Below are 17,971 nucleotides of genomic sequence, written 5' to 3' on the forward strand. Positions count from 1 at the left end.
CTGTAGTACTTTGTTGAAACATGTGTCTGTATGTCTAAGCTTTACATCAGCAACATCAACCCTACCTATCTCTAAGAAATAATGAACAAAGCAGCTTAATGTTTATAAAGTTTATGCTGTATTCCAAAAGTCAAAAGAGAAATCAATTAAAATAGATATAACGAATACAGTCCTATTTTCTAGGCTGCTCCCTGTTTTGTTTATTTAGTTGGATCATTTTGGCTTTATGAATGAATTCATAAATAGGTCTTAGCTATACACTATGAAACCATTCTGTGGAGAAGTCTTTTTACATCATGTTCATCTTTATATAATAAACAATATGTAGAGATGTATCTTATTTGGAATGGGGTAACAGGGTTATTTCCCTGCCCCTAAGAATTTCTGGGAGTAGGTCACGCAACAAGAAAAAGACTCGACCTTGATCAAGCTTTGGCAGCAGCTGTTCTACATCCGTGTAGCGTTGTTGTGGGAGTTGGTGGTGCTATACCAGACAGTGATAAGGGAGTTGTAGTCCTTTACTGTCCTTTTCTTTCTCTTCTCTCATGTCCATACTTGACTACAACAGTTCTCCAGAAGCTTCTAACAAATGGCAAATAAATGTTCTGGAAAGCACTGCAAAGTTGAAAACAGCTGGAAAACTGGAACCATAAACTGCAAAAACTTCTATTCAGCTGAAATGAAACATGACTGAATCATAATGCTAAGAGTATCTACTCTTCAGTATTTTGTTTACTGCATTGGCCTTCTACATTTAAACTACAGGTGTTAACACTAATCACTAACATAAACATGATTTTTTTACAGATGGATGTTGGAATATAGAAGCAATTTTTTTACTTTAAACAACTAAGTCTTCTCTGGTATAGTAAGACTTTTAGTTGTTTCTTTTTTTTTTTTTTAAGATACTCAAGAGGGAAAAACAAGAAGGTATAAGTGACTAATCTGTACAAACTGTCCGCATGAATATTTTCTCAGCACTGGGGTGGGAAAGCAATTTCTGAGACATTGGTTTTCCTCTGGGCTGAATGAGTAATAGCAGATAAATAATGAAAAGGAACAAAACAAGATCTACTAACAGAGTCATATCATCATGAGGTAGGCTATACAGTACAGTAGGATAGTGCTACGCTTTCAAAAATAATATAATATATTTCCTGGACAGCTTCTGGAATGTAGACAACAAAATAAAGCCCTTTATAAAAATGCTTGATTTTTCTCATGTAACAAAGAAACTCCAAAGATCAGGGTTTTGGTGGGTTTTGTTTTTTGGTTTGGTTTTTTTTTTTGGGGGGGGGGGTGTTGTGGTTTTTTTTTCTTTTTGCTTAGGTAGGCAAATTATAAGGTAAGTTTTGCACGTGAAACTGTGATTGTGGTTCTAGACAAATACTTTCTTCTTACTAGACATTTAAAATATATATTGATTCAATTTAATCTTGTCTTGAAGGAAGAAAGCTTTTGCCTAGTTTCTCTAGACTCAAAAATTTTTGAGAGCACTATGATTATTTAATGACACTTCCTTTGCTAGCAATTCGTAGTCAAGTAATAAGTATGTCTGTTTATGCTCTACTCAAAAAGTAGTACATAAAATATATTTTAATAACTATTTCTTGTTGATGAAGCACATTTCTAAAACATCAACAGTATTATTAAGATTAACTCATTATTATAGCAGTAAAATAAACACCTGTTTGAGCTTATTCATATAATTTAATTGAGGGAAGATAAATTATTGTCTTTCTTTGTCTTTTTTAGGAGTGAAATTAGATTATGAATCAAAACATGAATTTAGGCTCCATTCAGAAACTAATGGAAGAGACACAGGTTTTTGGGACCCAACCAAGACAACCTTATAAATTAGCTGGAGGTTGCCAAACAAGTGGCCATCTGTGTAATTCAAATCTGCCATCTCAAAGTTTCTACCCATATTCATCTCATTATCCATACATGCATACAAATTACAGCAGTGATTGGGAAATTTTTGAAGCAGTAAGAATTCGGGAACTGGAAGAAGTCAAAGCCAGAGCTGCTCAAATGGAGAAGACCATGCGCTGGTGGTCAGATTGTACCGCGAACTGGAGGGAGAAATGGAGCAAAGTTAGAGCAGAAAGAAATAAAGCTCGAGAGGAAGCAAGACAATTGAGAATCAAATTAGACAGTGTTGTAAAAGAACTGAGTACGCTTAAAAAAATAAATCACAGTTTAGTAAGTGAGAAGAAAAATGTAACTGCTTGGAAAACAGAATTCAGTTGCTCAGAAAAATCTTATATTAAAAAAGACCTAAACCAGTTAACATTTCTGGAACAAGAACCTATGAAAGGACTGAGCAAAACCAACAAGATTCCTGAGGCAGAAGACACAAAGAAGGTAAAGAATGGGGAATTTTTTTTTAGTTCATGAAGAAGTTGGAGATTATGGATGTGTATCTAGAAATTGAATTTTTCAAGCATTTTGACCAAAATATTACTTGACCCATTCAATAGTAAAACTACTTTTTTACCTATCTAAAATTCCTAATATAGAGAAATACAGAAAACAATTCATACCCTTCAACTATGGCTAAACATTTAAGTAACAGAGGCAGACTGTTATATCCAATAACTTGAGTATTGTTCTGACTCTCTCTCATGTTTTAAGGTAACAGATTACCTCTGTTATCTGAATTCTCCATGTTTTGTGTACTTTTATTTTTACCTCCAAAAAAGCAACGTAGGTTCCTGGCTTCTAAAATAAAATCATTTGATTCTCCCTTAACGCAGCTTCTGGAATGAGGGAAGAGGTGAGGCAAATTGTTCTGCAAAACAGCAAGATTTTTATTTGGCAAGGAGAGCAATTACGTTGTTATGCAGAATTAAACAATCAAGTATGGGCATGGTTTAATACAGCTTCTAGTTCTGTACAAAAGAACCAATTACATTCATCAAAATGGAACTATTTGCTCATGTTTTACCAGTTTTAATTCTGTCCCTTGGCATCTATTCTACAGTCTTCATAGACAGCATTGTGTAAAAACTATACTTGTTAATTTTCAGATAGATAGCAGACACTGTAGATGTAGGAAATTTTTTTCCTACATTGTAGGAAAGATGTAGGAAGATTTTTACTTCAGTTCAATGAAAATTCTCAGGATTTTAGGCCTGAATGTATTACATCCAGAATTTTCACTTACTCTGTAATGCACCTAAATTACATTATATTCTTGTGAATTCTGAAAAAAAACACCATAGTGTTAGTAGTGAGAATAAATTTGGCAAAAAAATGCATGCCTTTCATGCTTTTGGGCAGACAAATGGGCCATAGGAAGGAAATGACATAAAATATATTTTAACTCTTTCTCTTTCTCCTTAGTATAAAATAATGCAATACTTTAAAACCGAAACTTTATGAATGGAAAACAGTCCTATCTTTTCAGCAGCTTCTAGTATTTTCTGATACAGATTTCAGGCATTCTTCTAAAAATTCAAAAGAACAGAGTGGCATGAAATAGTACCATTGGTAATCTGCTAAAATGAGATTAGCTTTTAAACACAGTTCGTCAGAGGTGATAAAAAAATACATTTCTAAAGGAAACTATTGTTTATAACAGATATTCAGTCTTCCTAATAAAGATGTATTTTCTTTTTCAATGATCTTTTTCTAATTGTTATTAGTTTTGCTTATGTTTTGTATACAAAGCTTGTATCTTCAAAATAGATATTATAGTGCTTTTAGTTTCTGAATGGGATCCAAATTGGTATGTTATGCAGGTAACTTTGGTCCTTATACAAAACTTGTATACATCCCTCACTTGCTTCAACATGATTTACATTAGAAGTTTAAGAGTTCTAATGTAGAGTTTCTCCATATATTATTTGTATGCATTAATTGCATTCCTGGTTTTTTTAGTTCCAGGATTCTGTCTTCACCATGGTTATAGCCAACTAATGATAATTGGAATCTATTTCTTTAGTAAAGGTACATTAGAAATATTTTGGATATGAAGCTTGTCATAACAGAGGGTGTGAGATGTCACAAAATGACAGTGATCTAACTACAATGACATTTTTGCACATTCTCTCCATATACAGTGCAACTGTATAAGATGTTACTTATTTCCTTTTTTCTCCTGTGTGACTTAAATGTCTAGAAGAGCATTGCTAGGCCCTGCAGAAGTTCTGTTAAACTCTTCCCTTCATTTATGTTTTTCTCAGATGTCATATTTTTGTTTTCTCAGGATGTAGAGATAATCAAAGACCAAAGCAATCACAATAAAAAAATCACTCCAAAGACTCCTGATTCCTTTCCCAATGGAGTTCCCAGCATCTGTTTGGAGGACCCTAAAAAAAGTTTGGACAGTACAGCTAAGTCAACAGAGAATGATTTAATACACGTTTCAGCCTTGCATTTGCATTTGGCTGAGATGCAGAAAATCTTACAGAAGGAAAGAGAGTAAGTGCAAAATATATACTACTTGGGGAAATCTTTATTAAAAATAAAGGCTTTTAAGACTCTTTCTAAAATAGATATGGTGATATTTGTATTTATATCTCATATGTTCTAATTTCTAAGCTTTATTAATTGCTATTTACAAGGCTTTGATAAGAATTTAGAGGCGAAATTCAGCACTGTGTTTATTGTTTTCCTTGGCTTGTCTGTCATTTAAATAAGAAGTGCTCCATACAGAACTGTTAAGAATGTACAGTTAATTAAAAAATTATACTTACTAGTAATTTGGTATCAATGCAGTGGTATCTAATGTATGTTATGCTCAGTTATTGGAATACTTTGTGCATAATAAAAAATAGTCTATAGTCTATAGGTAGTCTATATAGTCTACCAGCAGACTTTGAAAGAATCCAACTGCAGAATGACTAAAGCTGGTTTTGAATTAAAAGTACATGAATACAACTGCAAAATGCTGTTAATCTTAACCTCTTCACTTCTAGTAAGGTCTATGTCAAAAGCAGATGACAGAGAGAGAATAACATGCTTATTGTATGCTTATTGTACCATATCAAATTTACCTCACATAAATAGTAAGTGTGCATTTTGGTGGCCTAAAAGAAGTCATGTGTTGATTATACACTATATGCTAGCATGTGAGTCTCTGTACTGGTAGGAATTCCTTGATGTTTCATATTGATGATCAGTATTGAGCAAGATTGAATCACACCAAAAAGGCTTTCCAAGGAAACACGCAGTATGTGATGTATGATGGATGTAGTAGGAGACTTCAGGCACTATGTGATTGTAACTTCAAAACCAGCTGAAGTTAACTAGAAAATGAAAAGGAAGAAAATGCCCCCTCTGTTGCAAATACATTCAACAGTTTCAGTTCAGGGAGTCTGTGATGGTAAGCTATGATGAAGAACTTCTTTCCTATCAGTTTTTTTCACAATTGTCCTGTAGATACTACAAGTCAGAGAGAAAAGAAAAGAAAAAAAAAAAAATCCTTTAAATTCCTAACTAATATTTACTGTGTTCTGTTATATAAATTAGATAGCTGTAGAAAACACAATAATTCTTTCTTTGAATCATATTGCAGCAAATGACCAGAAGTATGCTTTCTCATTAAAAAGGATTTAGTGTTTTGTGGAAACAGAAATCCCAGAATGGCTAAATTTTCCGGTTTGTCATGGTATTTCATGTGAATTGAGAGACTGATGCCTCATGTATCCGTTCTCCTCTGGTTGAAATATTTAGGGTCCTAGGTACTTCATTTTTCAACAGCAATCATACATGCATATATAAAACTTTCAATTTAAACAGGTGATAACTTTTCAACTCTTATTTTTTAATCACTTCTTAGACAAAATTTTAATAAACCCTGGTTCTACCTCCTGGTTTTGGTTTGTTTGTTCACGTGTTTCTCTAGCCAATTTGTAACTATACTACAGAGAGACAGATTTTGCCATTTATCGCTAGATATATACTGACTATGATATACAGTAATAAATTTACTGGCACATGGTAAGGACTGAGGCATGTCTACATGGTGCAACACATGGCAGTGCCAACCTCAGACAGCAAATGCTCATAGAGCAGGGGTTTCCACATAACAGCGGGCATTGGTGTAACAACTCCCTGTCTAGGTCACTTTGAGCAACATTTCCCATGCGCAAAGATGTTCTGTAAGCAGAATATATGCAATTTCAAAATATGAAGCAATTATTTTTGGCAATGCACACAATAAATAGCTAGGAATAATGTTACTAGGATAAGCATTAACATAGTCACCAGTCTCCTGAGACACCCTATAAGTCTTTGTTGGACAGGCTATCATCTGCAAGCTCAGAAAGGGTTGGTCTGCACTGCTTACTGGAATGGGCTTATTTTGCTGAGTTTCCATCTTCGGATTCCCAGTTTTTCCTCTTAGGGTTTTATACTTGTTCATGTCAGTATTTTTGCTCCTGGATTCTGGAGCTGTTAATAATAACTATCTCAACAATCTCACCCCTGTTTGCATTTTTACTTTTCTTATCTTGCATGGCTCTAGCTTAAGTACTTTCTCACAGCTTCTTCCTCACAACTTAGCAATTTTCTCAGTAAACTTGAGCCAAGGACACACAGCTGTGCTGCATCAAAAGCAAGCTTGGATCACAGACAGCTTGAACCCCAAGGCCAAAGGTTACCTTGGCAGTCAGTATGATCTTACTCATACAGCACAGGACTTCTCGGCAGAGTTTTCTGGTTTACATGCAGTACTCCCAAACTCTGGCCGCATTCTTTCCAGAGTCAAGTTAGCTCATGCGGATCCAGTGTTTGGACTTGCCCCTAATTACCTGACTAATCTCTCCATAAGATGTTTTGCTTCTTCACCCTGAGAGGACCTATGCTTCTTGCATTCTGTTTAGAGCTATCTTCAGTAATGTCAATATATCCTTAAGCCATGGATCAGGCTTTGCAAAATATAAAAAGAAAGGAGCTCAAAAAAAAAAAAAAAAAAAAAGAGCTCAATGTTTATGTTTTGACTTTCAAAGAACTTCAGGGTTGGGTTTACAATATAAAATCACACACCAAAATCCTTTACTAGGCACTATGGCTCATATCAAATACACATTTGAGGTCCCATTGACATGAATGGGAATTAAAGACCTTATGAGTTGTTCAGCACTTTAAAGAATCATTTGCCTAAAATAACTATCTTTAGTCATCTTTTGGGCCAGTGTTCTCATCTAAATGTCTTCTAGTTTCAAGATCTTAATTTGTTTCATTTTGAACTTAGAAGTGTTTCTTTGATCTATAACCAAAAGCCTACTAACTACACTGGTAGTTGATGATATTGAAGAGGAATTGCTTAAGGTTGGATGGGTAGGCAATGTACACAGGAGGCTCTGTCTGAGCATCAAGAAAGAGCTTTTTTTCTGTGAAGGTGACTGAACACTGGCACCGGTTGTCCAGAGAGGTTGCTGAGTCTGCATCCTTGGAGACATTCAGACACTATCTGGACATGGTCCTGAGCAACCAGCTCTAGGTGACCCTGCTTGAGCAGGGGGGTTGGACCAGATGACCTCCAGAGGTCCCTTCCAACCTCAACCATTCTGTGATTTGACTAGATAATAAGGAGTTAAAAAGGTGGTTACAAGATTCATTAAAAATGCTCTGATCTTGATCTTTTGTTTAAGTATCAGTAAGCTGCTTCACCGATCTCTGCTATATTCTTTCTTCCACTCTGTGTTTTCTTTAGTTAAATAGTAAACTTCATGTAGTTAGGATCATCTCTTTCATTTAGTAGCATCAGAGGGACCTGATCTCACTTAAGAGGTACTGTAACACAAAATAAAAGTAGTATCTTCTAAGTAAGCACCACATACTGGACATTCCTCTTTTACTTTTCAAATTAGACCATTTCTAAGGACTTTCAATGCTTTCAGTACAGTCAGTAGGCTATTTTCAAAGTATTAAACTGTCGTCTTTCATGCTTTCACTTTCTACTGTATTAAGCATCCCTCTTAATAATTCTTTTAGTTCCCCAATGAAGTTACCATTCCACTGAAATATCCCATTATTTCAGAAGAAAGACTATTCAGTTGAAATGTATGTCTTAAGTTCTTTACATATGACAGAAGTAATTTTTCTCCGCTTTGCTTTGTGAGTGATGGTGTTTATTTTATTACTATAATGTTACAGGAGCCATAGGTGTTTACTAAGATAAGCTGTGCTATGTGCTATATCTGTGCAGAAAAAGGAGATCCCTGGTTCAAGAGCATTAAATTCAGTTGTAAAAGAACATGAAGACACTTCATTCAAGTGGATTGCTTCATTAACGTAGCTAACATTGCTTCCAGGACCTGAGCCAGACCAGTCAGTGGTAACTCTTGGTATCTCTGCGCAAGCCTGCAGTACGCTGCATAGACATGCCCCAGATAAATTTCATGAATACCTTTTGCTTTAATTCCTTAAAGTTAACAATGCTGTTATGGAAGATGAATTTAAAATCAAATATTCTCAGAATGTAACTATAGCCAGCCTGGCAGTAAAAATGTTGATGAATTCCATTAGCCTCAGAATAGAAAATAACTATTGTTGCATACAACAGTTTCTTTGATCACCAGTATTAAAATTTTCAACTATTTCAATATTTTTTCTCTTTTCTGGTATAGTAGCCCTTCATCCCTCCATTTTCATAGAATTTATATAATGTAAAATTTTCATCTCCCGACATAATAGTACTTACGCAGTTCTACTGTTTTTTGGATTTTAGATTTCTTCAGCATCCTGACTTTATAGGCTTTATTCCTATATTGATGTTTATAGTCAATGGAATATTCCAGAATTTTAAGCTGTGATTTAATTTCATAGAAATGTTAGAAGTATAATTTGAAAGCTTTTATTTGTAATTAAGAATTTTTTTCTTTCACTTTTAATTAAGTTCCAAATCCTATTTTGTTGCAAAATTGCAAATTATGCATGTGTATTACACATATATAAAATGAAATTATGAAGGAATTTCATAAATGAAATTATGAGAAGTTCATTCTTGTCTTTGGAACTTGGCTAATAGTGTTTCCTGTGAACACAGAAATGAATTTTTAATCAGTCTCAAAGACAAAAACATTGGTACTGCTTCTGCTGCTTCATATTCCTTTCATTATTTCCTGAATGACTGAAAATATTTTAATTGGTTAAAAGAGGGGTAAAAGTAAATATCAAAGTTCATTGTTTCAGTAATACAGTACCTTTCTCCAAGGAATCATTGTCCATTCTTTGTGAATTGTGTATCCTAAAAATTTCTGAATGTAGCAATGGACTTTATGCTCAAATAGCATTCCAGAAGCAAATGCTTAATGAGGGTGTAGTACCTCTTAGCTAAGGAATCCATTTTCCTAAAATTCTTCCAGCATTTTCTTTCAAAAGCAATTATTTTTTGAAACATGAAAATACATATTTTAATAATTTTTTTTTTTTTTACATCTAAAGTAGATCATCTTTGGTTTCAGTACTGTCTACATACTGTATATATTCTCCTGTATATGTGTGTTTAAAATAATCTTCTGTCTGTGCCCAACTAAAAGTGATACAGTACCTTTTCTCTGAGGATCTTCACTAACTCGCCATGTATTAGGTGACCTGAATCACTAACTGAAGTCCATTTCCAAATTTTCTCCAGTTTATCCCAAAATTTTATTTCATCTAAAATTTTAATTCTATACTACTGGATTATTTTGTTCTCTTTAGCTATTATTTTTGGTAAATCTCTTGGAATTATTATATGATGATAATATAGGTTTTTAATAAAAATCAGATATTCAGTTGACAAAGGCAGAAAAATATAACTCAAACTATGGAAAGGAAATTCAAAGTAAGTTGTCTGTTGTCAACTTCAAAAAGATGTAATGCTGACTTTTAAAATGCTTTTTCAGAATGAATGTATTTCTGGAAAGAGAAATGGATAAGATAGAAAATGAATTATTTCTTTGGAAATGGAAATATGAAGAACTGAGACAAACCAAACTGGATAGCCTGAAACAGGTATGTTAGCAGTGCATCGTTATCACATGGAGTAAGAAACAATATTGAGACTTCTGATTTCTTGTGTTGTAACTAAGAGTAAAATCATGTCTAGGGTTTATGAAAGTGGTAAATGGTTGATTTATCAACTATTTATCCCTGTAGCCTGGGGGGAGGGACCTGCCGAGCATGTGTGGAGAAGCCCAACCCCGGCACAGCCACCATGTCCTGCCATGGTGGCACGGGTGCTGGGGAGCTGCAAGGGTGGCAGTAGGGTAGCTCTGTAGTCTCACAGGAAGGGACCAGCCAGAAGAGGCAGGTGCTGGTGCCCCGTCTCCATGTGTGGTGAAGGTGGTGGCCCTGATGTACAGTGAGCCGTGGTCAGGGTCCAGCTGGACTTGTGTTCGGACAGAAGGGGCCCGTGCAGGGCAAGGGGGTGTGTGGGGAAGCCCCGCCACCATAAGGACATTGCCCCCAGGCTACCGAGTGGGCATGGTGGGGGTGGCAGCCTGGCAAGGAGGGGGGCGGCATCCTCAGAGGTGGTGGGGGCATCCCCAGATCCAGGCTGTGGCCAAGAGAGGTGAATCCTGGTTAGGGAGAGCTCAGTGCCCATTCAGGTGGCACTGTGGGAGAGCTGTGTAGCTGCCAGGTCCAGCGCACAGGTCCCAGGCTGTGTCTGTGGTGAACGGTGGCTTGTCCAGCAGTTTGCATGTGGGAGGGGGCTGGAAATGTGCTGACGGCAGCATGAGACACATCAGCAACAGTAGTGGCACACCCTGGGACATGATCCTCAGCACAAGCTGGGGCTGCTGTTGCTGGCACAGTAGAGACCTTGGCTCAGAGATGCAGAGGGAGGATGCAGGTCCCCAGGCCTTGGGCTGCAGGCAGTGCCTGATACCTTCCCTTGAGGCTGGGGCAGGGGAAAGGGGTGTCCATGCCTACAAGAGGTGTACGTTGATTGAGGAAATGTGTTGCCCCTTTTGAGCTGCAGGAGGAAGTGAACAGGCTGGGCAGGCTCAGGGAAGGCAAACAGGAGATTAACAGGATCTTCACGGGGTCCCCAGAGGTAAGAGTCTGACCCACACAGGAGGGGCAGCCAGAGACCACAATCAGCAGAGAGGTAAATAGAGTCCCATAGTAGGAAGGCTGGAAACTTATGATCTCCAGCAAGTGGAGGATGGTTCTTTTTCCACATGCAGATCTGCAGTTGCAGAATAGGTTCAAAAGTCTGTATCGTGGTTTAACCTCAGTTGGCAACTGAGCACCACACAGCCGCTCGCTCACTCCCCCCCAGAGGGATGGGGGAGAGAATCGGAAGGGTAAAAGTGAGAAAACTCATGGGTTGAGATAAAGACAGTTTAGTAGGTGAAGCAAAAGCCGCGCACACAAGCAAAGCAAAACAAGGAATTCATTCACTACTTCCCATGGGCAGGCAGGTGTTCAGCCATCTCCAGGAAAGCAGGGCTCCATCACGCTTAACGGTTACTTGGGAAGACAAACGCCATCACTCCAAACATCCCCCCCTTCCTTCTTGTTCCCCCAGCTTTATATACTGAGCATGACGTCACATGGTATGGAATATCCCTTTGGCCAGTTTGGGTCCGCTGTCCTGGCTGTGCCCCCTCCTAGCTTCTTGTGCACCTCCAGCCTTCTCAGTTGGCTGTGTGTAAGCATTACCTAGCAACAACGGAAACATCGGTGCCTTATCAATTTTGTTCTCTTCCTAAATCCAAAACACAGCACTGTACCAGCTACTAGGAAGGAAATTAACTCTATCCCTGCTGAAACCAGGACAGTCTGGTAGCAGAGTAGGAGAAGAAAGCCATGACTGGGGAGACATCAGAGCCAGCTTTAACCTGAACTATGCATTAACATCAGGAGGAAGCAGTGAGTGGTAGTAGTAGGAGACTCCCTCCTGTAGGGAGAGAAAGCCCTGTGTCCCCTCTTGCCTTTTTGAGGGTTTTATGGCTTGCTGTGGGCTTGGATCCAGAACATTGCAGAGAGATTGCCAAGGTCTGTCCAGTCCTTAGACTACTACTGTTCCCTGCTGCTCATCCACATGGGCACCAGCTCGGGGCATACTGGGAATGACCACACAGCTCTGGGGTTGAGGTCATGGAGGCTCAGGTGTTGACTCCTTGATCCAACAATCTGGCCAACCTAATGAGGAGAGCTTTGAACTAGGAATGGTGGGGGTGGCAGATTACAGACCACAGTAAAGTGAAGAAGTGGTGCTCAGGAGTGGAAAATTCAGGGTGCAGGTTGATAGGAGCATGAAAGACTTCAGGAATGATAAAACAAGTTGAAGGGACACCTGTCTCAAGTGTTGGTACAGAAATGCATGCATCCTGGGAAACAAGCAGGAAGAATTAGAGCTGCATGTAGTTACAGAACTACGATATTGTTGGAGCAATTAAGATACTGTGCCAAGTTCATGCAACTGGAGTACTGTGAAGGACTTCAGGAAAGACTGGCAAGGAAGGGCTGGGGGGATGGAAGTTGCCCTCAGATCTATAAACAGCTCAGATGTTTTGAGCTCTCCTGCAGGATGGGTGATAGTCAGACTTGTGGCTCAGGATCAGAGGAGAGGCCAGTAAGGGTGACATTGTGGTGGGAGTTTGTTACAGGTCACCTTGATGAAGCAAATAAAGTGTTTAAAGAACTCAAGTCTCTGAGTTGTAGACCTTGCTTTTCATGGGGGACTTACTGTACAGCTGCTAGAAAGACAACATGGCTGCTGCAAAGAAATTTCTGGAGAGTTTCAGGAATAATTTCTTGCTGTAGGTATTAAATGACCAACCAGTGGAATGGCATAGCTGGATCTGTTGTTGACTGATATGAAGGAAACTAGCTGGCCATGTGATGATGAGTAATTTCTTTGTCTGTAGTAACTTTGAAATAGTGGTGTTTGTGGTCCTGAAGGAAGTGAGAAAAGCAAGTAGCAGAGTAGAGACCCTGAACCTAAGGAAAGCAGGATGTTGGCTTAGTCAGGGAACAGTTGGGTAGGATCCCATAGGAGGCGGCTCTGACTGGTAAACAAAGGAGTTCACCAAAGCTGGCACGTCTTGAAGTACAAGATCTTCCAAGTGCAGCAAAGGTTCGCCCTAATACTCAGGAGAAAAGGTAAATGTGTCAGGAGACTGATTTAGCTTAGCAGGGAACTCTTGGTGGAGGTCTGATGCCAGAAAGCAATGCAATTTTATAAAGGAGGTCAGCCTTCAAAGGAGTAATTTAAGAACATTGCCTGGTTATGTAGGAATGGTGTTAGGAAAGAAGTGTTCATTTCAATCCAAGTTCATGAGTAGAAGAATAAGAAATATTTGTGTTGCAGCTTTCAGGATTTAGCTTTCAGAACAATGGGTTGAGGACCTCTTAGATCCAACAAAACTCAAAATATGTATCTATATAACTAAATATAGATAGCGAATTTAAAATTTCCTATAAACTTAACATCTCAGATTTTGAATAATCCAGGAAAACTAATTAGCTTTCTTTTCATGTTTTGGAAAAGATTGCAAGCAGTCTATTAAATTCCAAGTTCTAGTTACAAGGTGGTGCATATGTGAATGGAATTTCCTTCATAGATGAACATCCACAGCAACAAATTAACATCTATCTGTCATACTTGAATTCCTTTAGATTTTAGTTCTTTATTTTCTGCTTGCAAACTAAGTAAGATTTTAGCTTGTCATACTTCTGCACAACAGAGGAAGTCTGGTTTTAGTTAATTGTTTTGCTTAAGAAAAGTAGTCTTTATGTTTTATGGCACTGTCAGCAAGAATAGAACAAAAAGAAGTAAAAACTTGCTGAGAATTAGTTGGAGATTGATAGATTCCAATTTTTGTATATGTGCATGCATATACACATATATATGTGTTCCTGCTTTTTTCTTGGGGACGTACTGAATTGCTTTAATTGCTAACAGGAGGTGATATTTTGAGCATTCTGTTTGTCTTCTGAGATTTATAAGACTTATACATCTAGGTTTTAAATTATAGGAAAACTTTGGTCTTGATGAATCTGACTAATGTGAATGAAATTACTTACATTTGTGGGTTTTTTGTAAGTGAAAATTCTTCCTTTATTGAAAAAAACAAATATTGTGTGTTGGCAATGTGTGTGTGAATGTCACTTACTGTATATTACTGTTGAGAACTGGGTGCTGGAACACCATACAAGGTTTTTGACAGTGAAAAATTTGAAAGTGAAATAAAGGAAAGTGCAGACACGTACTAGGCTAAGCATGGAATCTGATTTGTATACACACTTGCAATATTAAATCACAAAGGAATTTCTAGATTAATAACAGATTAATCATTACATCTGGATTATTTTCATGTCCTTGACTAAGAGTTTTTGGTTTCAGTCATGCATAAATTAATCTGCTATTTCCTTTGGTAGATCACCTGACAGTCCCACTGGGAATGTGGAAAAAAATTCTTGGTTTACAAGTGACAGTGCCACTGCAAGTTAAACCATTTTTAGGAATGGCTAGCTCTGCTAGCCTTTTGGAAGTTTGAGAGGTTTTGTGTAATGTTAGAAACATCACAGCTGCCAAGTTTTGAGTATTAGTGCTTCCAGTAACTAAGTACTTTCTGTTAAAAGATGAGTATTCACTCACCTTGGAACAAACTAAATATGAAAAGCCTCGGTGATCTTGATAATCATTTTTTTTTTTTTAAATATGCATTCTGCATCAATTTGGAAATTGTAAATAAGTTTTCAATGCATTGAGTTAACTAAAAAAAATAGTAAAGTGGCAATTTATGTTTGTAGTAACTACAAGCATTATATATAGCTTTGTGTGACACTAGCATTGAACTTGTCCTGTTTGGGGTCATAAATTAGACCATTTTAACAAATACAACAGGAAGTTGCATTTAGTGTTGAAAATGATAATTTCTTTTTCTGTTATAAAAATTCTGCTCTCCCATTAACTAGTAAAATAAGAAGTTAAGATTAACACTAACAAGCTTATTTTTCAAATCTTGATTGATGTTTGACAGCACTCTGTTTATCTGCAAGCAGTCAAATGTCATCTGTTTTTATGGCACATTGTTTTGTCTGTTTCTCTAAGGACACTCAGAAGTCCTCACTCATTTAGCTTTCTCTAGCCTTTCCTTAATTTCAAGTATTCTTTCATTATAACAGTTTCAAACCAAGTCCTATTTGGCTATTCTTCTTAAAGATTACCTCCTCACTACAGATTAGGGCTTAAATTTTACCTTACTTGGCTGACTAGATAGTGAAAATTGTCTTGGCTTTCTTTAGAGAGCTAGTGAACTAAGACTTTATGTCCATTAAATATTTTTCCAGGGAGAAAGGAAGTGGAGTGTCCCTTCCTTACATTTTGTGTTTATTGCAGGAAAAATGTATTGTACTATCTGGAGCCTATCTTACAAATTCTTGTGAATTTGTGGCCTAACAATGTTATCAGTATGAGTTAGATACATTTGGGGCTTTTGAAGAGACCTATTTATGAGCTTGTTACACAATATCAAGTCCATAAGATCACATCTTAAACTAAGATTTATGTGTCTACATTTCTTAGCTGTCAAAAACACTTTGTATGTACTGTCTAGCTAATAAGCTTCAGTTCTACTTCTAGAAGAGCTTGCAGCTCTTAGTGGGATACTAAATCAATTAATATTTCTTCTGCCTTGCTTTTCACATATATTACAAATAACCTACTAACGACCATAAAACACTTTGTTATTCTTAAAAAGGGGGAAGCAATTGCTCAGTATAAAATCATGCTCACATTAGTGTTGCGTTTGCATGAGAATCCACAGAAGGGCAAAGATCAAGTCTGTAAAACCATTGAATAAATAAAGCGTGTTGACATTAGGTATATTTGTTTTTAAAGTAATATTTGTAGGAAAAACCAGGAATCTTGAAGTTCTCTGAAGAACACGAAAATTTTGACATCAATGACATTGCTAGTTGAATGTCCCCGGAAATAGGTTATCCAATTTTGTCCGATACAGCTTAGTTTACAGATCAATTAACTAACCTTACAGTCTGAAAGACACAAAAAGTGTATCTGAATCTGATTAGTTAGGTCTTTGGACTCTTCATAAAACAGATCAAATCCTTGGTGTGATGCCCTAATGTTTGTAAACACAGAATTATAGTTAGCAAGACTGTTAAAGTTTTAGGTTTTAGAATGCTCATTTAATCTTATAACATGCGCAATAAAACGTTCTTGTTTACACTCTCTGCAAGTCTTCCTCAACATTTTACATCTGTCTTTATTATTTCTGAAGGACATGCTTTTCTGGTGGTTTAAAAGTTAAATAAGATGGAATATTTACAAAGCAATTTTGCATTATACTGAAAACAGTGAAAAAATGCATATACTGCTATATTCCACTGGTGTGCACTGTCGACTTACAAATGCCACTATAGGCAGTGACTTCTGTGTTGTTTAAAATAATTTTCTGCTAGCTGAAGTACAGAATGTGCCCTTACTCTACATTGTCTATTGTGTTGGTAATTAATGAGGGAAATTCATATTCCAGTTTGTGGGGATATGAGGCAAAAATTACACTAATTGGTACTTAAAGCCTATTGGAATGTCAGTATCAAAAGAAGTATCCTTAGATGAAAAGAATCACAGGCTAAATTAGCATTTTGTATCTTAGGCAGAGACATTTCTGTTCTTTTTTTTGGTGCAGAGTTGAAAGTAAGTCACTAGCACTGTTGACTTTGCATTAGAGCCAAAGAAATATCTTTAAACATCTTTTAAAACAAACGTTTTCTGTTCTCTCTCTCAGTATATGGATGTTTTACACTGTATATTATGGCAATCTATGTATTGTTACTTAGGTGCATCACTTTCTTTAAGAGAACGGTAACAGTTCCCTACCTGTTGTTCCCCAGGTGGAGGAAACTTCACTGAGGCAAGCGAGGCTTCTGGATAAATCAAGTCTTCTACTTTCACTGTAGACATTTAAATGCTGTTTAAAATGGAACAGCCTTTTTGGAGATTCAGGTGGTTAACAGCTAGTTCTTGTTAAGGATTCTGCATTATTTCTACCTTTTCCAGAATTCTTTATTCTGAAATTACCTTATAGTGTGAAGATGCTGCAGAGCTGCTTACCTATAATTGCTATTTTCATTCACTTAGTATATACATGAATTAGACATAGTGATACTCTGATAATCTTACAGGAAATTTAGATATATGTAGTAAGACCATCTATTTTGTCCTATACTCTTTGCCTGACCCCCAAAATGCCTTCTGATTGTCCCCTGAATCCTGCAGAAAACATAATTATTATCAGATATAAAACAGTAGTCTTAATGGCTATACTGGCTACTGTGAATTGTTCTGCTCAGTTCTTACCTAAGATGCACAGAAATGTTGCATACTGTGTATAGCTATCATAGGAATAAAATCATGTCCCAAAATATAAATCTGTGATGATTTTATATACTACAGAATAGCCAGTAGTCTGTTTGAGTGAGATAAAGGATTCTTTATAAAATTTGATATCAGAATCCTCAAGGCTGAGTTCTAAAATATCATTAGGCAATTTTCTGAGAACAATGTCTGAATTATTTGAGAACTCAAATGACTTTATAAAGTGGGAACTCAGTGCAGTTAATTTTTCTGTGGTAAAATCTCATTATTTTTAGACTAGATCTAGAATTTGGAATGTTCCTTACTGGGCTCAATCCTTCATTTGTTTGAGAGGCTGGTGCGATTTTCAGACTGAGTGAAATGGGATGATGATGTTACCACACATCTAACTCATGGTTTGATAAAAGTACTTAAAAAATTACTTTAGATGTACACATTTCTTTTTCCTGCCTAAATTACAATACCTTACAAGTAGTTTGAGAGTGAGGAAATAATTCTGGAGCGTTGCTAAAGCAAGGATTCTTGTAGACCCTTAACTATTCTTTCCATTGTTTTCATAAATCAGGTACCAGTTCATATTTAGTGTTATCTCTAGAAATTATGTACTTAATGTGAATGTTTTTCCTGTCCAACATAAAGTATAATTTGTGATGGTGCATAACGTCAAGGTTCCAT

The 17,971-nt window shown here is 36.8% G+C and overlaps 1 protein-coding gene across 1 annotated transcript in view; it reads left to right on the top strand.

Moving 5' to 3' along the window:
* Positions 1–17,971, top strand: part of CCDC102B (coiled-coil domain containing 102B) — a 194,784-nt gene that overhangs the window by 19,887 nt on the left and 156,926 nt on the right. The window contains exons 2-4 of the mRNA XM_009333494.1: positions 1,756–2,367; positions 4,214–4,428; positions 9,843–9,951. Coding sequence (XP_009331769.1) covers positions 1,771–2,367; positions 4,214–4,428; positions 9,843–9,951 — 921 coding nt within the window. The 5' untranslated portion in view covers positions 1,756–1,770. The remainder of the gene's footprint in view (positions 1–1,755; positions 2,368–4,213; positions 4,429–9,842; positions 9,952–17,971) is intronic.

This window comes from Pygoscelis adeliae, unplaced genomic scaffold (genome assembly GCF_000699105.1).
Source record: "Pygoscelis adeliae isolate BGI_AS28 unplaced genomic scaffold, ASM69910v1 Scaffold140, whole genome shotgun sequence".
Classification (NCBI taxonomy): domain Eukaryota; kingdom Metazoa; phylum Chordata; class Aves; order Sphenisciformes; family Spheniscidae; genus Pygoscelis; species Pygoscelis adeliae.